This window comes from Tetranychus urticae, chromosome 1 (genome assembly GCF_039701765.1).
Source record: "Tetranychus urticae isolate SD_2017Ah chromosome 1, NJAU_TeUrti_SD_1.0, whole genome shotgun sequence".
Lineage (NCBI taxonomy): Eukaryota > Metazoa > Arthropoda > Arachnida > Trombidiformes > Tetranychidae > Tetranychus > Tetranychus urticae.
The window spans coordinates 23,900,640-23,928,348 of record NC_142958.1 but is presented as its reverse complement, the minus strand read 5'-3'; the positions used below and the strand labels follow the sequence as shown (position 1 = coordinate 23,928,348).

General features: G+C 31.0%; 4 protein-coding genes and 1 long non-coding RNA gene across 6 annotated transcripts in view; 2 read left to right on the top strand and 3 right to left on the bottom strand.

Annotated features, from left to right (window-relative positions):
* Nucleotides 1-1,088: 1,088 nt before the first annotated feature.
* On the bottom strand, nucleotides 1,089-3,798 carry LOC107362788 (uncharacterized). Its single transcript, XM_015929919.3, has 4 exons — nucleotides 3,590-3,798; nucleotides 3,371-3,517; nucleotides 2,283-3,029; nucleotides 1,089-2,184 (listed from the first exon to the last, which is right to left on the bottom strand). The coding sequence occupies exons 1-4, from the start codon at nucleotides 3,704-3,706 to the stop codon at nucleotides 1,369-1,371; spliced, it is 1,827 nt and encodes a 608-aa protein (XP_015785405.2). The 5' UTR covers nucleotides 3,707-3,798; the 3' UTR covers nucleotides 1,089-1,368.
* Nucleotides 3,799-3,943: 145 nt separating this feature from the next.
* On the top strand, nucleotides 3,944-6,496 carry LOC149094804 (uncharacterized). Of its 2 annotated transcripts, XM_089266572.1 has the most exons (5): nucleotides 3,944-4,080; nucleotides 4,153-4,299; nucleotides 4,641-5,387; nucleotides 5,486-5,880; nucleotides 5,986-6,496. In XM_089266572.1, exons 1-5 carry the CDS (start codon nucleotides 3,964-3,966, stop codon nucleotides 6,299-6,301), a joined length of 1,722 nt encoding a protein of 573 aa, XP_089122698.1. In that variant the 5' UTR covers nucleotides 3,944-3,963; the 3' UTR covers nucleotides 6,302-6,496. The 2 variants fall into 2 exon arrangements, with proteins under 2 accessions (XP_089122698.1, XP_089122697.1); XM_089266571.1 differs by having other exon boundaries at nucleotides 5,486-6,496.
* A 19-nt stretch (nucleotides 6,497-6,515) lies between these two features.
* On the bottom strand, nucleotides 6,516-8,255 carry Der-2 (Derlin 2). The gene is made up of 5 exons (XM_089266573.1): nucleotides 7,935-8,255; nucleotides 7,770-7,835; nucleotides 7,290-7,457; nucleotides 6,853-7,139; nucleotides 6,516-6,778 (listed from the first exon to the last, which is right to left on the bottom strand). The coding sequence occupies exons 1-5, from the start codon at nucleotides 8,025-8,027 to the stop codon at nucleotides 6,685-6,687; spliced, it is 708 nt and encodes a 235-aa protein (XP_089122699.1). The 5' UTR covers nucleotides 8,028-8,255; the 3' UTR covers nucleotides 6,516-6,684.
* Nucleotides 8,256-9,780: 1,525 nt separating this feature from the next.
* Elk (Eag-like K[+] channel) overlaps nucleotides 9,781-27,709 on the bottom strand; it is a 63,365-nt gene continuing 45,436 nt past the window's right edge. Inside the window, exons 3-10 of the mRNA XM_015929701.3 lie at nucleotides 23,981-24,393; nucleotides 21,321-21,554; nucleotides 18,745-19,046; nucleotides 18,424-18,652; nucleotides 13,845-14,005; nucleotides 13,460-13,664; nucleotides 12,719-13,101; nucleotides 9,781-12,090 (exon numbers count right to left, since the gene is read on the bottom strand). Of these exons, the coding sequence (XP_015785187.1) occupies nucleotides 9,907-12,090; nucleotides 12,719-13,101; nucleotides 13,460-13,664; nucleotides 13,845-14,005; nucleotides 18,424-18,652; nucleotides 18,745-19,046; nucleotides 21,321-21,554; nucleotides 23,981-24,056 (3,774 nt within the window). The 5' untranslated portion in view covers nucleotides 24,057-24,393 and the 3' untranslated portion in view covers nucleotides 9,781-9,906. The remainder of the gene's footprint in view (nucleotides 12,091-12,718; nucleotides 13,102-13,459; nucleotides 13,665-13,844; nucleotides 14,006-18,423; nucleotides 18,653-18,744; nucleotides 19,047-21,320; nucleotides 21,555-23,980; nucleotides 24,394-27,709) is intronic.
* Nucleotides 13,543-14,160, top strand: LOC107362604 (uncharacterized). The gene is made up of 2 exons (XR_001568712.3): nucleotides 13,543-13,683; nucleotides 13,763-14,160. It is a non-coding gene; the product is annotated as an uncharacterized LOC107362604 (long non-coding RNA).

Sequence of the window (27,709 nt, the reverse complement as noted above, 5' to 3'; positions counted from 1 at the left end):
ATCCATGTGTCTATCAAGATTGAGATTCATTTCCAAACTCACAATCAGAAGGTTGAAATAAATTAGACAAATATCAGTGCTGATGAATGGCTACAATTTTAGATGAAAATTACTTTAAAAACAACTTGTCAATTAATCAGATTGAATATAACCATTATTCAGTTGAACATTTTAAGGAATAACAATTGAGAATAAAATCTACTTGAAAATAGGCAACTTAACCTACAGTCATAACAATTGAATGATGAACAAAAAGTGTAAATCATTTTTCCAAATATTAAAAAGTTTACCAATTGAACTACATTTTCACATTAGATTAAGAATTGTCAGCTACAGTCAGTACTTTTATTAAGACAAATCACTTTTATAAGCCCATTGTTGATAACACCTGATAAGTTGATGATGATGATAATAAACATTTTATGTTATTATTTTGGCTTGGTGGTGGTTAAGCTTTTTTCATGATATTAAATAAAAAAGGTGCGATGAAGGATTACAAAGGGAAAGATGGGAAAAAGGACCTTTTTTATAACTTGAAAAGAGTGATTCAATTTGGTGAGTGGAAAAATTGAAATCAATTGAACTCCATTTTTGATGAAACTCGATTCAATTTTCATCCTACAAATAATCACTTAATGTTGTATTAAATACTGTTGTTTTTACTATAATAAGATAATAATACTTAATATCGTGCCTTAAGATGAGAAGTCAAATTATATGGACGCAACAATAGAAGGTGTGCTGATTGTGTTGATCAACCTACGATTTGAACGATTTTATTGATTAACAATTTGCAAAAACATTTTTAACTTTGATTTTTGTTTTCTTTATCATTTGCTATTCAACTTTGACGCCACCAAAATATCTTCAGGTCAGTTGATTGATCTGAAATTAGGTCTATTGAGCGAGTTATTGTCAGATTGTTTCATTTTACCTTGTATTTAATTTCAATACATCTGAGATAAGTATATTACTTTAAAATGTATTAACTTGAAATAAGAGTTGATTAAATTTTGAACTTAGATGTAATCAACTAAATTACGATTGAAACAGCAAAAGAAAAGTAAAAAATCTTTGAATGACAGTGATTGTACATAACAATAAGTAAATTTATTCACTTACAATGCATAAGTCAATTGAGATCTTTATAAATATTAGATGGCAGTGGATGATTTCAAATAAATAAATGAAATTTTAGGTATTGAAAGAAATTGATCCATTTGGAATTGTTGGACAACAATTAGAAAGACTCAATGGATTTGCATTTGACAACATTGACTGTTTTGATATGCTTCAGACGCTTTTCCATATTTCCCTTGAATGAAACATTGGCAGTGGGCAGAGATTATGAAAGAGTGAAGTTGATATCTAAAACTCGAGAGAGTAAGCATTATCATCATGATCGCCATCAGCATAACCATCATTATTATTTCTAATAGTGTTTGTTTTTTGTCGTAAAATTTCCTCGGGAATGTCAAGCTCAGGATATAATAATGGAGGTATTAATGGTGGTGTAAAACAAGAAGCTTCAATTTCATCTTCATTAATATTTTCATCGTCATCACTGAATAATTGCTCAAAATTGTTAATATTTCTAGGTTCATTAACAATTTTACAATTTTCTTGTTTACTTGCATTCATTACATCAGTAACATTTTTACTATTACTATTGCTGTAACTATAACTGAAATTAAAAATTTTAAAATTAGAGGTACTCTTAATGTTTATGTTGTTTGCGATATTGCTCAGATTATTGTTATTGTTAAGATTTCCTAGTATATTTACTTGCCTCATTTTAAAAGCTGGTGTTAATGATTTAACTTCTTCTACTTTAAAACTATTATTCTTACTATTGTTATTATTATTATTACTGTTAATATAATCATGCAAGGGTAAAAAGCTTCCTTTAGTTGCATTTGTATTGCCCCCGACAGCTTTGACAGTAGAACAAGGAGTTAATGTGATTGTTGTTGATGGCATTGATGGTGGTGTTAAACTTGGATAGTTTGGATAATTTGGATATTGGATAAAATCACCGCAATCATTATCATCAATAGGAGTTGCGGTTTCATCATTGTCTTGGCCAATATCACTCCATTTGGGAAGAGATTTAATTACACTAAACAAATCTTTAAAATTTTCCTTTTGTTTAAGATGACTTTGATGTGTTGCAGAGTTGATATGCTATAAGAATAAATAAGGATAAATATTGGAAATAAAATTAGTAAAAATTTACATAAAAATTATCCATAAATAAATTAACAAATATCAAGTGTACTTACTTCTTGAATACTTTTAAATGTTATTCCACAAATTTCACAGTATTGTAATGCATTCTGTTTTCTTAATGGTGTAGGTCGATTCATTTCTCTAAAATCATTTGTTGCATTTGTACTAGCTTTTGGTGTCTGTATACCCAATCCTTCGAAAGTTTTTGTATTCATTGTATAATTACCACGCATATCAGGAGTAACAGGTATTTTACTAGAAATTGTATTGGCAGTAGCAGTATGCTTTGGTTGATGTTGATGTTGATTGTTGATGTGATTATTATTATTGTTATTATTATTATTATTATTATTATTTTCATTGCCAGTCATCCCTCCTGTTTCTACCGTATTAGCAACATTTACATCATTATTTTCTGAATACTTTTTCACTTTGGATGGCGGTAAAAATGGACACATGAATGGATCAGCATCAAAATAAATTTTTGGCCATTCCTTAAATTCTTTTGCTGATGGTCGATATCTTTGCTCGACATCTTCAAGTTTTATGAAAGCTCCTTTAAATTGTCTTACAGTTGCTCTAGGAATTCGAGGAGATGCTTTGGGTGTATCACAGCTTGGATTTTCTAATTGACGAAGTTGTATTGAACAAAAATCTAATACAGCTTGAGCTTCCAATATTTTTATGCCACGACGATATGCAATTTCAATAGGATCAGTGATTGCTTTTGATGATTGTTGATTTATGCAATTAATTGATGGTTGTGCACTTGCTCTAAGAGCCAATTGTCTACCTCGAGGCTAGAAGAAGAACAAAGAAGAAGATAAAAAAATCAAAAATGGAGATTATTTGAAAAAACAATGGAAATTCAGAGCATTTCAAAAGAATGATAGATCTGATAGATGCGCGCCTAAACAGAAACTAATGCACAAAAAGAGAAGAAAAAACTCTAATAATGCAAAAAAAATTAAATTGCAATTAAGAAACAATTTATAAATAGTAAAACTAAACTAAAATAAAATGAAAACAAAAGTAAAGAACAAGATCAAAATGTATTAAAGTGGCGCATAATTGAGGCGCTGGCGCGAACGAGATGAAAAATGAAAATTTGGCGGAATTGACCAATTTTTAGTGTACTTACCAATAAATCGGAAACTCTATTGCTAGGTGTTTCTGGTGTTTGAGATGGCTCATGATTGTTTAAATTTTTATCCTTTACAGGCCAATCTTTAGGATTTCGATCAGTTATTAAATATTTGACTCTGCTATCAAGAAACTCACCAACAGTCTGTCAAGGGAAAAAGAGAGGGAACAGATGATTATAAACAAACCCAATTTAACAAAAATATATTAAACTTACCCCTCCTAATCGTGTAATATAATTTTTCAATTTATTGCGGTTTTGAGATGTTTTAATATCAAAGTAGAAGACACGTTTTTTTAAACAAAGTTTATCAACATGATCACCTTTAGACATTTCCACTAATTGATTAATCAATTTCACATGGACAAAGAAGGAACCGAATAGTGAATGAAGAAGAGAGTGATGATCTATGGGAAACCTCAAGCTTAGCGAACCTCCGATGGTGGCACTCACATCAGTTCAAAAAAAAACAGCTGGTAACAGCGTCACCTTTGGGGGAGATCCAAAGTTAGCCCTTGTCGCAGTCAGGACCTCTACTTCATCAGTCTCTTGTTACTCTTTGTGTTGAGTTGATTAATCAATTAGTGGAAATGTCTAAAGGTGATCATGTTGATAAACTTTGTTTAAAAAAACGTGTCTTCTACTTTGATATTAAAACATCTCAAAACCGCAATAAATTGAAAAATTATATTACACGATTAGGAGGGGTAAGTTTAATATATTTTTGTTAAATTGGGTTTGTTTATAATCATCTGTTCCCTCTCTTTTTCCCTTGACAGACTGTTGGTGAGTTTCTTGATAGCAGAGTCAAATATTTAATAACTGATCGAAATCCTAAAGATTGGCCTGTAAAGGATAAAAATTTAAACAATCATGAGCCATCTCAAACACCAGAAACACCTAGCAATAGAGTTTCCGATTTATTGGTAAGTACACTAAAAATTGGTCAATTCCGCCAAATTTTCATTTTTCATCTCGTTCGCGCCAGCGCCTCAATTATGCGCCACTTTAATACATTTTGATCTTGTTCTTTACTTTTGTTTTCATTTTATTTTAGTTTAGTTTTACTATTTATAAATTGTTTCTTAATTGCAATTTAATTTTTTTTGCATTATTAGAGTTTTTTCTTCTCTTTTTGTGCATTAGTTTCTGTTTAGGCGCGCATCTATCAGATCTATCATTCTTTTGAAATGCTCTGAATTTCCATTGTTTTTTCAAATAATCTCCATTTTTGATTTTTTTATCTTCTTCTTTGTTCTTCTTCTAGCCTCGAGGTAGACAATTGGCTCTTAGAGCAAGTGCACAACCATCAATTAATTGCATAAATCAACAATCATCAAAAGCAATCACTGATCCTATTGAAATTGCATATCGTCGTGGCATAAAAATATTGGAAGCTCAAGCTGTATTAGATTTTTGTTCAATACAACTTCGTCAATTAGAAAATCCAAGCTGTGATACACCCAAAGCATCTCCTCGAATTCCTAGAGCAACTGTAAGACAATTTAAAGGAGCTTTCATAAAACTTGAAGATGTCGAGCAAAGATATCGACCATCAGCAAAAGAATTTAAGGAATGGCCAAAAATTTATTTTGATGCTGATCCATTCATGTGTCCATTTTTACCGCCATCCAAAGTGAAAAAGTATTCAGAAAATAATGATGTAAATGTTGCTAATACGGTAGAAACAGGAGGGATGACTGGCAATGAAAATAATAATAATAATAATAATAATAACAATAATAATAATCACATCAACAATCAACATCAACATCAACCAAAGCATACTGCTACTGCCAATACAATTTCTAGTAAAATACCTGTTACTCCTGATATGCGTGGTAATTATACAATGAATACAAAAACTTTCGAAGGATTGGGTATACAGACACCAAAAGCTAGTACAAATGCAACAAATGATTTTAGAGAAATGAATCGACCTACACCATTAAGAAAACAGAATGCATTACAATACTGTGAAATTTGTGGAATAACATTTAAAAGTATTCAAGAAGTAAGTACACTTGATATTTGTTAATTTATTTATGGATAATTTTTATGTAAATTTTTACTAATTTTATTTCCAATATTTATCCTTATTTATTCTTATAGCATATCAACTCTGCAACACATCAAAGTCATCTTAAACAAAAGGAAAATTTTAAAGATTTGTTTAGTGTAATTAAATCTCTTCCCAAATGGAGTGATATTGGCCAAGACAATGATGAAACCGCAACTCCTATTGATGATAATGATTGCGGTGATTTTATCCAATATCCAAATTATCCAAACTATCCAAGTTTAACACCACCATCAATGCCATCAACAACAATCACATTAACTCCTTGTTCTACTGTCAAAGCTGTCGGGGGCAATACAAATGCAACTAAAGGAAGCTTTTTACCCTTGCATGATTATATTAACAGTAATAATAATAATAACAATAGTAAGAATAATAGTTTTAAAGTAGAAGAAGTTAAATCATTAACACCAGCTTTTAAAATGAGGCAAGTAAATATACTAGGAAATCTTAACAATAACAATAATCTGAGCAATATCGCAAACAACATAAACATTAAGAGTACCTCTAATTTTAAAATTTTTAATTTCAGTTATAGTTACAGCAATAGTAATAGTAAAAATGTTACTGATGTAATGAATGCAAGTAAACAAGAAAATTGTAAAATTGTTAATGAACCTAGAAATATTAACAATTTTGAGCAATTATTCAGTGATGACGATGAAAATATTAATGAAGATGAAATTGAAGCTTCTTGTTTTACACCACCATTAATACCTCCATTATTATATCCTGAGCTTGACATTCCCGAGGAAATTTTACGACAAAAAACAAACACTATTAGAAATAATAATGATGGTTATGCTGATGGTGACCATGATGATGATGCTTACTCTCTCGAGTTTTAACAAAGAAACTATGATGTTTCTCCTATGAATATCAACTTTATCCCAACTCTTTCCTGATTCGTTTTACAAGCCAAAGAGGTGATTTCCAGCTAATTTAGCAAAAGTTGCAATGCTCTGTGATTGTTAACATTGTTGACCTTTCTGTATAAAAAACATCTCTTGTTTATAAATACGAATAAACAAATTGTCACTTTACATATCAAATTAATCAATGTTCTAATAGAAATGAGGTTTAATTTGCCTTGAGAATAGTTATGTGATTTCATATTTAAGATGCATTTATAACAATCAATAGAGAAACTGTTCGAATTCAGAGCTGAATAATTTACGACTGCAAAAAGAAAATTTGGTACAATATCTTCAAAATCTAATGTAGTTAGTCTTCACATCGGGTCGTTGATGTCCTCGCCAGCCCTTTCTTGCCTATTTTCATCTTGACGTTCGTCTGATGGCGTTGCAGGTTCAATCAAATATTTTCTACAAAATTAAAGATAGTAAGAAGTTAATAGAATTTAGTAATCATATTAGGTAATGACCATTGAGAAACTTACATAAAACCAGGAGTTTTCAGAAAACGATAACCTCCAGTTATATTAGGCGCTACATCTTCAAGGAAATAATAAATATGACCAACTGATATTCCCATCAAATCAGTTAATACTTCACCGCCGAGAATGAATGAAAACCCAAGCAACACCCAAGGCAGAAAGGGTGCTTGGAAAGTAATTAAACCAAAAAAATTCATGCGAGCCCATGGATTTCGTCGAGACCAGATATAAACTAACATTATAGTGAAGGCATGCCCCAAGAAAAGGAGATTAACAAATAAAGCAATTACCTAAGAGAAATCGAAAAAAATGACAAAGTTAATAACATAAATTGTGAAGAGTCAAATCTTTTAACCAACTATTTTTAAGGCTAAAAGCTAAAAATAAGCTATAAATATAACAGGATAAGGTTCATAATAATAATAAACAAAATGTCTTACAGTCATACAAACGCCACCGAATAATAACATATAAAAAAAGTCAGCTGTTCGCCCACGGAATGACCCTTCCTCTAACATACTGCAATATTTGTAAGTGAAGGTAACGTTGAAAATGAATGAAAATCCAAAATATCCGAAAAATAGAAATGTTGTGAACAAGCGCCATATCTGTAAAAGTAAGAATAAGAACCATGAATCAGAACGAAAACAAAATGAAAGTACACAAGATTTGGATATTGTCTGACAATAATCTTTTCTCCGGCGTGAAAATTTTTGATCAAATAAGATCTTTGCATAAAAAGTGAAAGCAACGTTGAAAAGAAATGCCTGGTTAAAGGTATCAATAAAACAAATAAAGAGAGAAAACTGAACCAGCCATGTGAAAAATTGGCGTTAATCTAATGGAGTAACAAATAATGGCGTAGAGTAAAGAAAAAGAGATAATTGTCAGAACAGGATATCCAGTCAACGAGAATTTACCTGTAATTGTTGAACAATGAGTGTCGGATTGAAATATAATTGGAAAGGCGTAATGAAACCTAGTTGCTGTAAGTCGGAGAGAAACAAAAAAAATGCCGTGTAATATTAGGATAATAATTAGTTAATAAATTGTAAAACAATATTGTAAATTAATTGAAAACTTACCACTAGAAGTGTTGTAATTACACAAGCTGTTAAATAATAACGAGTAATAACAGGTATTTCTTGGTATGTTTGCAGTAAAAACCTAGCATCCATTGGATTTTAGAGTTTACCAAAAATATCAAAATAAAATCAAGATTTTTACGTAAATATTATTAATCCTGTAGAAAGCCACTAAATTATGGTAGGCTTAGGAATTGGATTTAATTAGACTTTAAAAGTCTGTTTAACATCGTTTAAGTTAATTTATACAAGCGAATCACAGAGGAAAAATTAAATATAATTCAAAATCTTGAACCTCGTATTTAGCAAATGTCTCGTCATGAAAAGCTTAACTAGACCAGGTGATAGTAACAGTAAACATTGTAAGAGACATGCGTTAAGAAACCGGTTGAGTCGCCCCTAACGGATGATCAAGTAAGTACACAGTTATTTCCATGACAACAGAACAGAATTCAGATTAAATCATTCAATTGAATGGATTGATCAGAGTATAACTGTTATTCCTGCTATTACTCTTTGGGATTGATAAAGTATTTGAAATGAGTAAACATCTTATGCTTGGTTCAGTTTTATTAATTAGATTAAAGTTTATCTTATTGTACACTGCTCATTAAAACAGTATTAGTGTGAGCTTTAATGACTGACATGGTGTAATGTTTCACTCATTTTTGGTGTTTCTAATGCTCTAATGATTTGACTCCTGGTGATATTAACTGGTTTAAAGCTAGCTTTAAGTTCAATGTATTATTGATAATTGATCCTGATGTGTGGAATACAAACAGACCGAATAAGCAAAACAAGTGTATTTAAACTGAACGAGACTTGGATATTCTCACGCTCTAATGTTTTGTCATCATAATCCATAAAATGTGGACAAACAGAAATTTAAAACCTCTTTGCTTTGAACCTAAAAATTAGTCAATCATCTACAAATAAAGCCAATGTAAAGATTGATCATCATCATTAATTGGTTTCTCTGATTTCAACCAAGTTCCCATCGATTTCTGGTTATATTCCTTAATTTAAAATTGAAAGATTAAAGTGGATATCCAATTGTTTTAGCTGCAACCATCCTCTCGATGATCCAATGAAAGTATAATTCATCTCGACCCATAAATGCTGTTTATTGATTGTGTTTAACTTGATCAAGCAACCAACTTGATTTTACATTGCTCACATGTTAGAGTAATTAGAGTGTTTGAAGGCACGAGATTTAATTAGAAATCAAACTTGAAAAATTTGGCATAATAATTTCTTTGTATTTTATTTGCAAAAAAGATTCAAAAAGAGTATATTTCAGGGTAGAAACAAGTTTTTTTCATTTGTTTTTTCGTAATAATTGACTTCCAATATGAAATCGGGAACAATCCTGATTGTCTGTGAAAACAATTTAATTGCCTTTGCTGTAAGAATAGTAATCAAATATGGATCATAATTGACATGCATATAAAGTTTTGGATAAGACGAAAATGAAATTCTCAGAACAAATGGTATCACTAGAACATTATTTTCATTTCTTATTATTTCTAGATATTAACAATCAATCAATCAATCGTCCGAGAAAAAAAACCAGTTACAACTGTCATCAGCACCTTTTCATCATACACATTATTTCCCTCATCATCATCATTTATTAAATTCACTATTATAAATTATCACCATTACCTCTATTCTTCAAACTCGAATCAGAGAGTGAAGTATAGAGAAAAAAAAATCTTAATAATCAACGAAGTAATCAATCAAAAAACATAGCAATTATCAGAAAATTGTTAGTCAAGGCAACATTCAATTAGGGCAATTGGATTGAATTCATTCTAAATCACGCCCATCATCATCAACAACATCATTAATATGAAAAGGTCATTGTTTAACAAGTAATAATAGTTACATAATGATAATGCGAGATGGTAAAATAAATTTACATCAATATTAGTGAATGATAAAATTAAATGTAATGCTCGTTAGTTAAACGTTATAATTCAGTTGATAATTTGCGTCTAATTGAAGATGTTGCGGTTGTGGTTGTTGGAGTTGTTGATGTTGATGATGACGATGTTAAAGTATAATCAATGTTAATAGCGCAATGGTCTCTACCATCACTGGTAGAGCCTGTCAATTGATTGGACCTCAATCCACTTCCATTGCCTCCAACGAATTGTCCACTCGATGAAGTTGATTGTAAACCAGATCCGCGATTTGGTTCCATTGGGATTGGACTTGAACCAGAATCAGTTAGACCCATATTCCAACTGTTTCGGGAACCTTTGAAAGGTGAAACATCTCTTGATGAGGTGATACTCTGAATAGTTAATGAATTTTTAAGTACTGAATCATCGGATATACTTTCAGAGTCTTCCGTTCGATTACAATGTAAGCCCATTAAATATCTAACTTTGTCTTCGTTGGATGAGGATGAGGAATAACCCGAGTTGGGCGGAGGTGAACTGGACTCGTTAAGCTTTGCAAGTAACTCATCAAGTAGGCATCGATCGGTTTGAGTAGCACTTGAGGTTCGAGAATTAAGAAGAGAATGAGAATTTGCATTATGATTATTATTATCACTATTAACATTATTTATGGTTTCAATCATGTTGCTATTACGCTGAGTGATTAAAGAAGAATTAACAGAATCAGAATTGGATGGATCATCTAATAATCGAAGGCTTGATTCAAGAGAGCAAATTGCTCCATTAACTCCACATACAGATTTACCAGATAGTTCTGAGCAACCGTTAATTCCACTTCCCAATCGATTGATGGTACTAATTGATTCATCAATCGATAAAGGACCACCAAGAGACGCTGATCCACTGACTGAGCCTCCTACTTCATTACGTCCACTTCCCGTGCTGAGAGCTGAACCGAGAGATCGATCCGATTTACCAGACAATTCACCAAGAGATTGAGTTTTATCAATACTTCTACCTTGAGACCTTTGATTAGAATCGGAGGAACATAATTTTTGCAATAAAGTGAGAGTTAATCTCATATCATTTGATAAACGAGCCACATCTTGTCTAATTACATTCATTTGTCCATCAATACGATCAATCGATTCACGATCTGAAGAGGAATCAGTTCTCAACAATTTATCTTCATTTTTCACTTTCTTTTCAACTTTTCCATCACAATTAAGAGTAGATCTACGATTTGATGGTGAATTATTTTGTTGTGGTTTAACGATTGGAGAGGCCGTAAAGCGTAAAGCTGATCTTCTTGCAGTTGATACTTGATTTTTAGGTTGATGTGAATGACCATGTAGAGGTGATTCATTTAACTCTGCACTTTGATCATTGGACATTAAATTCCAGTTATGAGTAACTGAACGATTTCGAGATCTCAGTCCAAGTGGTGGTGATACCGCTGGTGAACCTGATCCACTTTCATCATCATCATAGCCTTCATTGACACCTTTAGCATGACGTTTGTCACCATTCTCCTCCTCTTCATCCTCTTCATCATTTCCTTGGTCATCTCCACCCTCTTCCTCATCCTCTCCATCCTCCATTCTATCCTCTTCCTCGTCATCTTCATCATCCTCAGAGATGGATGGAAGTGTCAAAGAGTGGGCCGGATGAAGACCTCCATGACCACCACCTCCACCCGCGCTTCCACCCCCTCCTCCTCCACCACCAAAGTATCCTCCTGGACCTCCACCAGGTCCTCCTCCCATTCCATAAGTATCATCATCATGACTTTCTCTCAAGTTAAAGGTTAAATCGTGAATAATTTCAGCACAAAATGTTTCAGCAAATTCGGGATACAGTTTTAATACTTCTAATAGGCCACTGATGTGAATTGATTTGAGGTCACAGTAGGTTAATGCCTTAACATCGCTTGATGATTTGATAAGGGCTTCTGGATTTAAGGAGGAAGGTATATCACAGCCGACAAGATCACCTTTACCCAGGATGGCCACAACCATTGAATTTTTCAAAACTTCCATTGACCCATTACAAACCAGATAAATATATGAAAGTGCATCACCATCATGTAACAGATATTCCCCTGGAGCACAGAAATTACTTTTAATAAGACGTGAGAGTAATTTGAGACAACCCTGAGGGGCTGTCTCGAATATTGGTAACGAAAGGATTTCACGATGCAAGTGTAATGATACATCACCACGAAGTTCATCAGGAAATTCACGAAGTATCTGAATAGAAAGATAAGGGAGTCGGAGGGAGGGAGAAAGAGAAAGAAAATATGACGAAAACAAATAAAAATCAATAAAATCAAGAACTCAAAATATCAATGAAAGTATTTTTTTTTCAATGGAAAAAATTGAGATAATTGGCTTCTTTATTCAGGTTTAGAATGATGAAGGAGCAAGAAAAAATTCAACTTCATTATTCTTATTATTTCCTCAGATGAGTTATCGATCTTCTCTAATTTAAAATGAACTTTTCTCAAGTTTATATATCTAGGTAATGTTACTACTTATTCATGAAGAAGGATATTGACCCGACTCTTGAAGTAATTTATTATCATTTTACGCTGATAATCCAATTTTTCTGCAGAATAAGTTTTTCATCTTTACTCTTTCTCAACACTGCAGGGTCTATTTTGTTTTTCATTTTAATCTCCTTTCTTTACAATCCCTGTAACAATTTGCAACCATTCATAAAATAACATGTAATAAAAAAACACTTAAATGAATGCTGATTGATGAACAGTCTAACAAGCCTAAATAGGTAAAAGTACAATTTCTTTATCTGAAAGAAAGATGACGGTAAATGATTCTACAGTTTGATGATAAAGATGATAGTAATGATGATCCTTACTTCGTTAGCATCAATACCATGGTTGAGGGACCACGTTGTTTGAAAATATTCAGTCATCCGTTGACGTAATTGTTTAGGTAATTGATGGAGGCGAAAAAATTCCTTCAAATCTAATAACTTAGTTTGATATTGTGATCGACGGGCATAGATCCTTTGAATAATTGCAGTAACATTACCAAAGACTAAAGCATGCATAAGAGCACCAATGAGCATACTGAATACTGAAAATATTTTCTCAGCATTGGTATTAGCAGCAACATTACCAAAACCAACACTTGTAAGGCTACTTGTTGTGAAGTAAAGGGCAGTTGTATAGGCAGAGTACATGTCCGATGTATTGTATACATCGTAACTTAAACGATTTGAAAGCTGGGGAATCCATCCTGGTTAGACAATGAAAGTAAATTCAAAGTAAAAAACACCAAAATACAAAGGTAAATTAGATCACAAGATAAAATATTAATTAACTTTCTTCTTGTTGACAAGATTAATAGTCAATTTGGTTAAACAAAACATAAAAAAAATTTGCCGCCATCTTTCATTTAGCAATTTTTTCTTGACTAATTAAGACATTGGGAAAAACTATTGTAGAGCGATCTAGCGGTAAAAAGAAGGGGTTAAACTTGATTCATATGTTAATGTATAATATAGATGGCGGCATTAATGAGTATCTCTTGGCTGATTTTACTTGTGTGTTGTGTTTACAATTAATATTAATTAATTAGTTTGTGTCCTTCTTACCCGTAGTCCAGGATCCATCATTATGTTCAATCTCTTCAACTCCAATTACATACCAAATACAGGCTAACCAGTGAGCAACCAAGGAAAACAATAACATAAGCAGAGTTAATATAATGTAACTGTATTGTGAGTAACGATCCATTTTGGCAAATAATCGAGCCAATCTCAAGAGGCGAGTTAATTTAAGTAAATGAGTTAACGTGTTCTGTTAATCATATCATAAGGTAAGTAAACAGATGATTAGAGTTTAATGGTCTCTCTATTAATAAACACCTAAGGTTAATTATTTCATTTTCTTTCAAGTATTATTGATAACAGGACAAAGGGATGAAGGTGTAAAGGGTCAACATGTAGGATAAAGGACAAAGGATCAACACGGACTTACCCTTGTATAAAGATTGGCTGCGTACAAAACATCAAAAGGTAAAGCTGCAATTAGATCACAGAAGAACCAACCACGAATATAATGGATAACAATTGATTTCGATTTGGTTACCACTTCACCTTTCTTATTTACAAAAGTTGTACGGAAGTTTAATAATATATCTTTGGACCAATCAAGGGAATAGGAAGAGAAGGAAAAAGACAAAAAAATGATGAATTAATTAAAGGCAACAATGCAAAGGAGTTAATGGAAATGTTGAAAATGATTGTTGATTGCAGCAAATAATAAAGCCAGTTATGCCTTTTGTATATATCCATAAATGCATGAATGCGATTCCATCTCTACACTACTTGAATTAATTAGTCTTATCAAATTAATAGAAGCTTATTACTTACAGTTGCTTTAAGACTAATTATAAGGTTATATATTTTACCATAAGTACCAGTTGCAACTAAAGCAAGTTGTACAATTACATTTTGAATTGATTACCATCTAAGACAATTTGATTGACGAGAACGGAAAGAAACAAGGGAAAAAGTCTCATAGTAAATGGTTAATTCTGGTTTTTCGATATTCCCTTTATATCCCAAAGTAAAATGTAATTTGATCAGGTTATATCATAAATAAATAAATAAATCACAAGCCAATAGATAATTACATTTTACAAACATTGAGCTTTCCTATGAAATAAAAGGTAAACACACACAGGTTCAGTTGAGCTTTGATTGTTTCATGAAAACAAAATGAAAATTGAATAATTCAACGATTGAAGCGATTTATTGAAACATTAATAAAGTTAAATAATCAAAAGGAAACATAAAAGTATCAAATGAAAGTTGAATGAAAAAAAAGAAGTAAAAAAATCTGCCAAAATGAAGGTTAAAAAAGCTCAATGTAAGTTGAAATACAGAAGCGCAAAAAATTTCCCTGTTAGTTGATTTTACCATCATTCAACTGCATTTACAGATCCAAGATGACAAGGAAATGATAAAGGTAAATCTTAAATGTAAAAATTGGATTAAAGGTTGAAGATGAAAAAGATGAACATTGAAGAAACAAAAGAAAGGTTGAAAAATTGGAAAGGTAAAAGCGATCATTCCAAGGTACATCATTATTAGTGTTGGAGCTGAAAATAAGTGAAACTGGGAGTAAAATTGAGGAAATAACCAGTTTTTTTGTTCCCTTCAAATGTCAATGATACTGAAAGGGAAAAGTGGAATTGAAAAAATGAGTAAAATTAGCTCATTTCATTATATTAATCATTTCGTTTGTTGGGTTCACTTTAAATTGGAAGCAAAAGTGATACTTTTAATGAGAGCAACAAAAGAGGAAAGTTTAATCATTATCAAGTTTATCCTTTTACCATTTGAAGGGAAGAAGGAAATTTATCACAATTTTCAAGATGATTAGACATTGTTCAGGCCATCATGATTTATGGTTAGCCATGAAAGTTCCCAAGAGAAGCTTGAACAGTGTCAGTTGAAGAGGATGATGATGAAGGGAAATAAAGGTATAAAAACAAAAAGATGTTGGTCAAGATGAAATAAACAGTTTCCATAGTTGATTCCATTGGGTGAGATTAAATAAAATTGACAACAATTACACCACAAAAACAGCGTAAAATAAGCATCTCATAATCTTAAATTAAGTATTATTTCAACGTTTCATTTTCACATCAACATCATTAACTGAATCATTTGATTCTCAGTCCAATCAGTGATCCTTTTCTGGTCTACAATCAATGTAACTCTAAGATGACCCTTGGGCCTTACAAATGTGACAACTTTACAGGTTGATTGACAAAAGGAGGAAACTTTAATCATCGAACGGATCATTAAAAGATAATCAAAAATGAACTTATTATTGAACCATTTGCCTTGGATTGACTGGGATTGATGCTTCCATCAAATGTAACTTACAACTTGTTAGTCGACTCAAGATTATTGATACAACTTGAAATTTGTAAGACTGAGCTTAACCTTTAAAATTCAAGTTCACAATTTGATGAAATTTGTATTCGTTTCTGACATTTGTTTTAAAGCTTACAATTTACATTTCTTATTCTTGCTAAAGCTGCTTTGATCATTGGAAGACGACAATTGATTTTATGGCAAATCTCGAGAAAACCTGGAAACAGTTGAATAAATCAAATTAACAACATTTGACTCGACACATATTAATATGTAATGAAGCTTGAAATGAAATTTCTATCAATGCTCAGTGTTAACCTTTTCATGTCAACCTGAAACATTTCAAATCTTGAAAAAATGAAAGTTGAAAAGAAAAAAAATGTTCATATTTTTCCTTCTTAATTGCAATAAAATTTCAAATATTCATGTAAAGTATCATGAATCGAGTTTTTTTCATTGAAAAAAAGATGTTATTAAAGATTTCCATTTTTGAGTATTTCCATGAAAACTTGACGTTTAAAGACTGAAAATATTAGCAAAATGAATCAAAATTCACATGTAAACGTTTAACCAGAAAAGTCTAAAAAATCCAAGTTCTTCAAACCAATTATTCTGAATGAAAAAGATACAAAAAAACAAATTAGCTCACAATTTTAGAGTCGCAATTAGAAGTGAAAATGTTGAAAAACTCAAAGCTTTTGTTTCAAGCCTTTGGCAGACTCTTGAGACTTGGAATTGAATTGAAATAAATATTCTTGTTATTACTTTAAATTGAGTTGAAGTTATTTAACATCAGATTGCATATAATGTGCTTAATTAGGTTCAACTGTTTGACATAAAAGCTGATCAAATTGTCATTTCATGGAAATAATAAATTCAATATTGAAACCATAAATTGCATTCTATTGTTATTACAAGGCTGAGAAGTAAATTGTTGAAGGTTGCCAGTCAATCTCGAGACAATCTGAATCCAATTGTTGTATCTTAATTCAATTATGATTATCGTTTAAGCGCAAAATGAATAGGAAAAAAAATGTTGAATGAAAATAAAAAGCTAAATAAAGACAAAAGTAAAAAGACAAAAGTAAAATGAGAAAACAAATAAAAGGAAAAGACATTTGACATGATTTAATAAGCAATCAAATGATTGCTGGAGATTGCATTTACGCTCATCAAATTTAACTGCTTTATTGTGATTCAATTGGCAATAATTTGATTATCAAATTAAAACTCTTTTTACTCACATTTAACCCAAATGATCGTCAATTGAATTTGGGTTAAAGGAGAAACAAATCAAATTGGCTAATTGTTCTAATGGGTTAATAAGAGTTGATATAATAAATATGAATCATGAATCAAGCTGATAAAACTTGAAGCTGATGATGTTGGCAAGAATCAAGAGATAAAATCAGTTAATGTAACAAGAAATTTCAGTGAAATCCATGAAATAGAAATGAAAATAATAATGTTAATGATGATTGGAAGGGAAAAGGCAAAAATTGGTTATTTATGAGTTGAATTTATATGATGATTTGAATAAGGTAATAATAAATATCAACTTTGAATAATACAAAGTGAAATGAGATATTTTTTGCCATGAAAAACCTTTTCTTTTCACCATTACCTTGACATTTCAATGGGAATGGCAATTGAGAATAACAATAACAATAAATAATGATAATGGAAGCATTAAGATTAACAGAAGCTGCAAACTAACTGAATGGATTAATAAATTAATGTTGTTTTATTTCCAGCTTTTTACACTTTTCATGTTTCTTTTACTTTCAATATTTGCGCCTTTGTGAAACTTTTTTTCTGGTAAATTTGGGTTTATCAATGATTTTGTATTAAGAGTCAATTAAAATATAATCAAGAGCATAAAATGGGGAATCAATTTTTTCACAATTAGTTTCAATTGTTGAATGTGCGTTTTAACAGATCGAGTAATGATCTTTCAATGAGCACAATTAAATGATCGTTAAAATGATAAAATTGTTTTGCCATTTGGTAATTGTTTCAATTTTTAGAGCTGAAAACACTCCAATAGATAATTGTTTGGTTATCATGATATTCAAGGGAATATGCAATAGAAATAAGCAAAATTGGAAAAATTCTGAATATCCATAATTCATTTCTAATATTGGTGAAAATAGGAAAATTCAGTTTCTAATCAAAAAGGTTAGCATAAGATTTAACTGCAAATTAACGCTTCTTGGATCGACTCCATTTCTTGGTTAGCAATTAAGAGTTGAGTTGCAAGAAAAGCTTTTTCTGATGGAAATTATGGACGGAATTGATCTTTTTAAATCAGTTCATTCGTCGATTCGATGCAATACTAACTATCATTTTCGTCATTCAAATCAATTGATGAATATCGTTCTTGTCCTCATCTGGCATTTATGAGTGAGTTGAGCATTTATGTTTCCACAAAATGTGTCGTTTGAAGATCAAATGAAAAAACAAAAGCAAGAAACATTAAAAGATGTAAAACATGTCGAGTAGAGGAATCAACCTGAAAATTAAATTCACACTTTGAACTTTTGAAGTCCATTATAAAGGTAACTGACAGAGGTTGACAGATTTAAGTCAACATGAATAACAAATACAATGTAGTTCTTTACTAATGATACAATCAAGACATTTTGAAGGTTTGAGTGAGTTTAACTTACCAATTATGAAGACAATTTCAACAAAAACATCAGTATATATTGTGGCCGGAGTATCGTTACTTTCTCGGAAAGAAGCACTATAAGGTACAACAATGGCTACATAAAAGGTTGCTATCAATATCAACCAGTCCCAGCAGGTTTTAAAAGCACCGTAGTGAGAGAGGATGAAACGAGGTTTTTTAATGGTGGCTGCCTTGTATTCGGGAAGCGATGAGGAGTGAAGTAAATTCTGGAAATGGAAAGAAAATTTGTGTAAATAGAATTGACCTTTTTTAGCAAGAAATTTAATAGCACAACAATTAGCCTTTTCTGCCAACTTACATTGTTCAACTTAAGCTTTGATTTCATGCTAACACTGCGTCTATAGTGACCTGACAATTGATATAAAACGGCTCTGCTTCGTCGACGCTGATAGTGGCTTGCAGGTAGGCGAGGATGATCACCTTCACTTTCATCGTCATCCATGTCATCTTCGCCATCGGAATCTGGACTGCTTTTGTTGTCCTCTTCTTCTTCATCCATCTTGGATTTGGTTACATCCTTGTGAGAAGCCAAGAACAGGACAACTTCGTGTTTCTCATTTTTAATAGGAACGATGTCCAGAAGACACCAAAAAGGTATACCTGGATGGGAAACGAAGAAACGTTAACAATCCTTTTTCATTTTCAAAGTTTAATAAACTGAATTGAAGCAAACATTTTCAAAGTTTCTACAAATTGAAACACTTGGTTAACAAGGAAATGTTTCATTTTTCACTTTACGCTCTTTATTTGTATAAAATTGTTTTGTTCAAAGTAAAATCGTTGAAATCCTACCTTGCGTTTACCTCGCTTCATTTCATTTCAAATCATCATGCTTTTCAGTTCCCTATTTTACTTTGCCTAAATGATAACGTGAGTTGAATTGGAATGGAATAAAATATCAATTTTACTTTTCAACCTTCCCTGCATTATCATTATTTATGCTTGTTTTTGTTAATCGAAAAAGATAAATAAAATGAAATTAAAAGTCAAAACAAGAAGCAAGATTGGATGAAACAGAACAGAAAAGATAAAAAAAACTTGGCGATGCAAGCAACTTCGATATTATCGAATGATTTGTACAGTTTATTTCAGAATGTACATTTGATATTAAATTAATTCCAAGTCAAGTGTTTTAACGATGCCATCAAGACAAAGAAAAAGAACATTCAACTGGTGGTCGAAACGCAAAAATTTTATTCGATCACAAAAATTGTCGTTCTTTAATAATTCAAGAAAATCCCAATCATTCTACGATAAACGAAGCAAAGCGATAGAAGCACTTTAAAACACTATTAAATTGTGATTTTGCTTAAACAAAAAAGTTCAGAATCATAAATAAAAAAATCATTTTCATTCTCACTCCCAGTTATTCTGATATTTTTCACTCCAAGCACTTGAATTATTATTTAGCTTTGGTTATCAACTTTTAGTTTTTTACTGAAGTTGAAAGTAATTTTTGCCTTTTCTCATTGAATAGCATCTTAATAATCTTACGAATTGTTAGTAATTATGTTTTGCTATTTTGGTTCAAAGACAATGAAGTTACTGATTTTTCTGATTTGCTTGAGAAATACTGGAATGAAGAAAAAATCTTTGTATTGATGTTCAAAGATTATTGAAATTTAATGAATGGAATTGAAAATTTGTTGATCTGTAATTACTTTTAATACTGAATGATGATCTTGCTTCCATAATCTTGTCTATTATTGATATTTATTGATGAAAACTGATGCTTAATGTTTCTTAATCATTTCATGGTTTCATTTTACAATTCAACAAGACATGGTTAACTGACATGAAAGGCAAGAAAAAAAAGTAGACAAAAGAAAACAAGAAAAAAGACATTTTCCAAGGGAAAAAATCAACCATTCAATATGTGACCAGAATAATCTATTCATTGTATTATCTGTTGTTTACTTTGAATAACTTTTATTTTTTCTCTCTTTCCACCACTTGATGTTACCTTGTTCAGTCCCTACTTTATCCTACTCTGGTTAATCACATTTAACTAGATGACCAGCAATCTGATAATTTGATTTTTTGTTCAATTTACCATTTTAATCCAGATTAATATTGATTGAGATCAATCTTGGAAGTCAACAAGACATTGAATATGAACGAAAAGGAAGCTCAAACAGACACTCACTTGGTAATGAACTTTTGATTGACAAACATACAAAAAGTTGCAGTTTTAGCACATTTAAATTGGTTAAACACAGAAAAGTAAAGGTCAGAGTTGCGTCAATGGAAAGTAAATGCTGGCGAATATCAATTACAATTGTTTCATTACAATGCTAATAGAAGTTGCAATAAGCTGATGGCAAGCATTTTTGCGATTCTTTTCATTTATCTGTTGACCATTCATTCCATTCAATCAGTTGGTTTTGCATAAGCTTATTCATTGCAAGTTCATCATGAAGCTTGCAATTTTCATATTCATTCATGCATTTGAATAAATCGAATCTTGATCAAATGTATTATCAAATTTTGGGCATTATTATCGATCCAACCAAATGTTTGACCAACTCATCTTGAAATTTCTCTTTTCAGTCCAAAGCAATTTAACTAAAAGTCTTGAATATGAATGTAACTTAAGTCGCGATGCTAAATCTAATAACATAACTTGCAAACGTACTATTAGATTATTTGATGCGATCATAAAATTTACTTGATTGAGAGCCTTCGTTGAGAGAGAGAGAAGAAAAACTTTCGTTCTAACGTTTTTCCAAATATCATTCCTTTTTCATATTCTTTTCAGTTTTGTTTCACTGAAAATCGATAATTGTCATTCTGTTGAAGTATTATGTTGAGGCTAATTGAGTTAGCCTCTAGCGTTGAAAACGTTTGAGTTTTTACGTTCAAAGGTAAACTTACCGTTTCTTTTGTAAAGTAAAACTTCCAATTTAAGTTCGGTTTTATTTTCAAGAGATTCTTCAATCGACTTTTTGTGCTCTTCAGACGTTTCCTCACCGAACAGGAAACTGCAGGCGCAGCCTTTTTGCATGATATGGGCTCTTGGGAAGCCGGTAAGCTCACAGAAGCCATCGGAACAATATACAATTGGATAAAGGTTTGGGACTTGAGCATTTCCAAGAACGAAGTTACTATCTGTAAATAGAAGTCAAAGCAAACTTGCCATTAACATTAATCGAATGCGGGAAAGAACTTCAATTTTCGTTTCTCACACATCACAAGTTGTTTATTCCAAGTTGATTTACACAAATTTTCATGAGAAATTGAATAAAAACAAACTTGAACAACATTAAACTGCATCGTTAACATTGACTCGACTTTCTGATAATTTAAATTGTTATTTTCATTGGATTCATTTAATTGTTTGGTTAAGATTTATGATGAAATGGTTAGAAAGGAAGAAAGTTGAAAGTAAATTGAGAATTAAAAGTGACATGGAATCAATAAAAGGAAGATAAACAAAACTCACTGAATAATAGTAATCACATTATCTTGATTGTTTCCATCATGAAATTCAACTGAAACTAATAACAATAACAATAATAGGGAAACATAAAAATTGGCTGGAAACTCATTTGATTGAAAATTATTTTCACTCCCAAAACATTTCAACCTTTTAATCGTGTCTAACTGTAAACTTGGTAACATCAGCAAAAAGCAGTTTTACAATTAGCTTCATGCATCCAACTTTTGCCATTGGACATTTTACCATAAAAGCTGATACAACTGATCGACTAATTGAACCTTTAATGATCCTTCTTTTGTGTATTCAATAATATTTGCCTTTTACAATAAACATTGAAAAATCATGCTTCTATTCAACATTTATGACTATTGTGACCAACGAACCAACGAAAAGCTACAAAATTTGCTTTGCATTTCTTTATTCATAATTAAAGCATTTATTTGATCAAGATCAATTTTTAAACCAACTTCTTCACATTTTCTTGTTTGCTTTTTCAAAAATTAGACTTTCCAAGCTGAGAAATAGCAGTTCGAGTCGTTTTAAGACGCAAGAATCTTGATTTTGTGACAATGCTAATGGTTAAATATGCTAAATTGCAAACGAAACTTGATTCATATGAAGATTTGTACTGTTAGATTGAGTTTAAAGTTATAATTTCACATTGACTCGTTTCTTTATCGTTATTATAAATGCAATTATTTCATCTTAAATATAAATTGTGTTATTTGATCTGTGCAAAATGTTTTTGAAACGATTGCTAAGCTTTTTAGAAACTTTTTTGTTCAGTTATTGTAGAGCTGACTTTTCTGTATTAAAGATGTTCTGAACAGAAAAGATTTATTCTTATGATTAAGCATCAATTCAGACTTAACTATTATTATATACTGATTTATCTACTAATATATCGACTTGCATCCAAACCCAGACAATAGCAACTTGTATCAATTTGAATCTAACTATGAAATGGTTTACAGAACAGGACTTATAATAGAAATTAATGAATTCTCTTTTCATTAATCAATTGGACGAACTGACTACACGAACTGGTTTTAACCCATAAGAGCTTTTAGTTAACCATTCGTTGTCTGGAGCAAGACGTAGCTTGAATAAGGATAAACATTTTGATCGCGACTTTCAATGATAACTGTAGTTGTAAGATTATTATATGTATTAACTTTTATATTGAACGGAATAGGATGAAAAGGAGAAACAAAAACAAGATGAAACTGATTGTTAGTCAATTTGAGGCGAGTTAATATCCACTTTATAAAAGTACAGATTAATACTGGGAAAAGGTTGGTTGGGATGTTCAGACAAAAGGTAAACAGAAAACAAAAGAGTTGCAAGTTTCAACTAATTCTTTCATTCCTTTTACTCTTTCCTCTCATGAGGTTAACCATATCATTATTGTTATTATAAATGTAATTGTCTTATTTTATTTTCATTTCATCTTCTTCTTCGAACAGTAAATTCAACTCTATCCACTAATAACATTACGATATTGCCTAAAGGTGTTTTTCATCTTATATTAATACATTATTCTCGATGATAATGAAATGAAAATTGCAATACTTTTCATCTAAACATGTAATTGAACAATAAGAAGTCTAAAAATTGAATTAACTCGAGTCAATATTGAAAAGATGATAAAATGTTACTTTTCATTCATCAATTGACATTCAAAACATAAATCATTAAAACATCTAAATAAGCGATCGACTTTGTATCAATAAAGAAACAATCAAATTAAAAGAAAAGCCTTAACTCGGAAGGATTGTGATTAATTATTGTTAATGAATTCGTTTATTCTCAGATGAGCATTGCAATTAGCAGACTCGTTGATTAGCTTTAAATTTCTGATTGATTAAGCTTTAGTAATGGAATTGGTTTGGATGCAATTATAATGCAATTTGATTGTACATCTAGATTTGGAAAACAATTGACCAAGAATTTTGTATTTTTGCATTGCATTAACAGGGAATTGGAATGAAAATTTGTTTCAATCAACTTGAAGTGAATATGATGAAGAGATCAAGTTGCATCTTGCAGTGTTGATGATAAATTGATTGGTGAAAATGATGTAAAAGGTACTTACGAGTTCCATCAAATCTTGTAGCTATGGTGTCAAGGAAAGTATTTTGTGGAGCCAAAAGTCCTTTCCTTGCAGGCATTGAGAAAGGACAATCACTTATTTATCCTTTAATCCCAGCTTGATGATTGTTTGATATTGGCTTGGATCTAATCAAGTTATAACTTTACTTCCAAAACACGAACACCAAACAAGAGGAAACAATAATTTCAACTCAACTTCACTTCAACATTTTTATTTACAAACATTTCCACTCTCATTTCAACTTGCAATATCAGGTTTGAAACAATTTTTTCCTTAAAATTACAAAATTAGGAAGAAAAGGTAAGAAAAAAGTTTCCCTCTTCAAATGGAAACTTGAAGTGGACATGAAAATGTAAACTTTGATTGTTTACCATCAAAACGAGGAATGATTTTATCTGTGAAAAAAGAAGACAAAGAAAAAGATTTTAAATTTTAGATGAAAATAGAAACATTTCAGAGGTTTATCGTGATTTATCATTTAAAATGGCATTACATTGAATTTAATATCATGATATTAATGACAATTTCGAGTCATTTCATTAGACAATTCGCCATTCTCGTCATTATTGTTGATTCATTTTACGTGGTTAATGGAATCGTTGAAAGGTTGAAATTGAATACTCAACATTACAATATTTTGTCAACTCTAAACTGGATTCATTCACTTTCCAGTCACGTAACGCTTTAGATGTATTTTTGTCTCTTGCATTGAACGCGGTTCAAGCCAAAGTTGAATGGCTTCAAAGGCGACAATTGTCAGGTTAACCTAATGAGTGAAAATTTATTGCCGACCAAAAACTAGTCGAGAAAGCATTTAGTCTTTGCTCAAGTAACAATAAATTTATGAGTTATAATTGGAGTTACTTGGATGAATGTCAAAAGTGAAGAAACATTTTTGTCTTCTTGACCATTGTTGACCATAGAAAGGATAGAAAAGAAGAAAAATTTTGTTCTAAAGAAACATTTTCTTTCCTTTCTTTTCTGTGGTTACCAAAATAGTCTGAATGACAATCAATATGCGTTACTTTTCCAACTACTCATCATGAGATTGTCCAGCAAATCTACGAATCTCATCAAAATTACTTTGCTAAATAATTGATGCTTGTTCATGAGCAAATCAAAGAAAGTTCAGCAAAAAATGGAATAAAAGCGAATTCCATTCTGTCGACTTCAAATGAATTATCAAAATTCATGTTATAAATCATTTTCACTTTTCATTACTTAATAGCAAAATGCTTATTCACTCAACAGTTTTCATCTATTATTTAGAAACTGATTTTGCAAATGAAAATGTAAACTCGAATCACTTTGGATCAAAATTAGCAATCGACTAAATTTGCTCCAAGTTAATCTCTTTCCGATCAGTTATTCATCATCAATCAATGTCAATGTGTTAAGACAAAATGATGAGGTCAAATGAAGTAAAAAAATTAACATCAATATGAAGTGAAAGACTTTTTATTCAAATACATTTTTAGTGTTTCTCTTATGTTTCATTTACCGATACATATAATGTAATAACTTGATCTTCATTTAACTTGAACTAAACATTGCAATGTAGGTCAACCTTTGAAGAGGTAAAATTTACTCTTTACTTCTGTTTACTTGGACATTTGCCTTTCTTGTCAAATGATCATGTTCAATGATGATTCCAACAGAATGATAACCTTTCGATAATGAAAGGTTTCAGCAACTTTATTTCAAAGTTAAATCAAGTGAGTTTTGTACTATTTGACGAAAAAAGATGAAGAATCTGAGTAAATAGAAGAGAAGCTTTTCCAGATACAATGTAAAGGGACAAGTAAACACAATTTACTCGACTGAGAATCTGAGAGGGGAAATCAGTTCATTACACGATTCTTAATATGGTTGACTGTTGATCAAAAGAGAGACAAAAATTATTCAGAATCATTTTTCTCTCTTCTTTTCGGTCAACTTCAAAACTAGCAAATGCTGGAAACTTTGCAATGGACAAACTTTTCCATTCTCAACTATTGAACCTTTTAATTGGAATTCCGAACAATTCTGAACTTGTTAAACATGCAATGGAGTCTCAAGTATTTTAATGGTAAAAACATTGAGTTTCATGGGTAACATCATTTAATAGTCGTCGTGATTGATGTTTAAGCATTTTGTTTGGTTCAATTTTTAACCCAAAATTTCAAAACATATTGCTTTAAGCGAGAAGAAACTGAAATGAAATCAATTGCAACAGTTTAAAAGCATTGTTGCTGTTGTTTAAAGGCAACTGTAAATTGCTTGTCAAATGGCGTTTCCATCAAAACTTAATCAACTTACATTAAAGAAAGCAAATCTAATATGAACTGTGAAAATGAATAAGTGAAGAAACTTGAAAACTTGTAAACTCAACAATAAGTGTGTTATGAAAACAAAAAGTACAAAATATAAACCTTTATTTAAACTCATTTGCTATTCAAATAGGAAGTCAACAATTTCCGTTGAACCATTTAATGATAACAATAATTGCTCTCATTTCATTTCCATTAAAGATTAACACTGATATACGCAGAAAAATCAGTAAACATGGAACCTCTAATGATATCGATCAAAACTTCATAAAATTACTTTTCATAGCAAACAAATCAATCAAAATTTCTGAAAAAAGAAATGACGAATTACAAAGAAGTTAAATTTTAATTAAAACTTGAAGTACAAAAAGGTTGTTACAATTGTCACAGTTTGTCACAAAACAATTAAAGAAACTGGGAATCAGAAAAGGTGAATCTCGAAAGGGAAAATTGTTGAAATGGAAAAGAATTTGAAGACGAAAATTCCTGAAATCTGGTTGACCCTCTTTTCGTTGCTTTCATGACATTAGTTTTACACCTTTTATCCATTTCCGACTTTACCTAACTTATTTCTTCCTCTTCCCAACCCAAACATTGTTATCATTGAACTTAACTGGCAACATTAACCAAGTTGCAATGTTGTCTCATCAAATGTGCCAACCTCTGGGAGTAAAACCTCCAAGGCTCTGCGAGGCAAACGACAATAAACACTTCTTAAGATGTGATAATTTTCAAGTTTCTATTCTGTCTTTTCCTCTTCTGTCAAACATCAACATAAATGTTATCACTTTTTGTCATAAGAGTAAAAAATTTCCTTCCCAGTTGCACATTATTGCTTTTATCCAATATCCATAAAAGTGTCAGGGAAACACACATTTTCCATGCAGTTAAATGTTCTGATTACACTTTGATATTCCATGATGAAATTAATCTTGTTTTTCTCTTTAAATCAATTTGCATTTCAAACTAATCAAATGGCAAGAGTCAAGTTGAATGAAAGCTTTTTTTGGAAATTCTTTTTTCGATTTCAGGTAAATCTTTTTTTTCGTTCATCAATTTTCACGTTCACCATCATAATAACTATTGATACATTTTACCTGCATTTTACTTTCACTGTTCATGTAAATAATATGTTTCCATGAAGCAGTTTCAGGCTGCAAATTTTCGCTTCTTGAATAAAATGTATTGTTGGAAACTCTTGGTTCATCCATGTTCAAATATTGTTTCAATATTCAGTGTAAGGTAAACAAAGTAAAGGCTATTCATGTTATTTACACTCAAAGGTATCATTACCTACTCAATACATGAGTAAGTACATTTACAAATGATTGCAACTATTCAATCATTTTATTATAACACCAAATAAGAATACAACTTTTTTTTGTTTCCTTTTCTAAACTTA

Bases quoted from the DNA above. Each gene is read 5' to 3' on its own strand.
- LOC149094804 (XM_089266571.1), top strand. From the start codon at position 3,964: ATGTCTAAAGGTGATCATGTTGATAAACTTTGTTTAAAAAAACGTGTC. The intron at 4,081-4,152 runs GTAAGTTTAATA...TTCCCTTGACAG, and splicing joins ATATTACACGATTAGGAGGG to ACTGTTGGTGAGTTTCTTGA. The intron at 5,388-5,485 runs GTAAGTACACTT...TTATTCTTATAG, and splicing joins CATTTAAAAGTATTCAAGAA to CATATCAACTCTGCAACACA.
- Der-2 (XM_089266573.1), bottom strand. From the start codon at position 8,027: ATGGATGCTAGGTTTTTACTGCAAACATACCAAGAAATACCTGTTATT. The intron at 7,458-7,769 runs GTAAATTCTCGT...TTACTTTTACAG, and splicing joins TCATTGTTCAACAATTACAG to ATATGGCGCTTGTTCACAAC. The intron at 6,779-6,852 runs GTAAGTTTCTCA...TTAATTTTGTAG, and splicing joins CTGAAAACTCCTGGTTTTAT to AAAATATTTGATTGAACCTG.
- LOC107362788 (XM_015929919.3), bottom strand. From the start codon at position 3,706: ATGTCTAAAGGTGATCATGTTGATAAACTTTGTTTAAAAAAACGTGTC. The intron at 3,518-3,589 runs GTAAGTTTAATA...TTCCCTTGACAG, and splicing joins ATATTACACGATTAGGAGGG to ACTGTTGGTGAGTTTCTTGA. The intron at 3,030-3,370 runs GTAAGTACACTA...TTCTTCTTCTAG, and splicing joins ATAGAGTTTCCGATTTATTG to CCTCGAGGTAGACAATTGGC.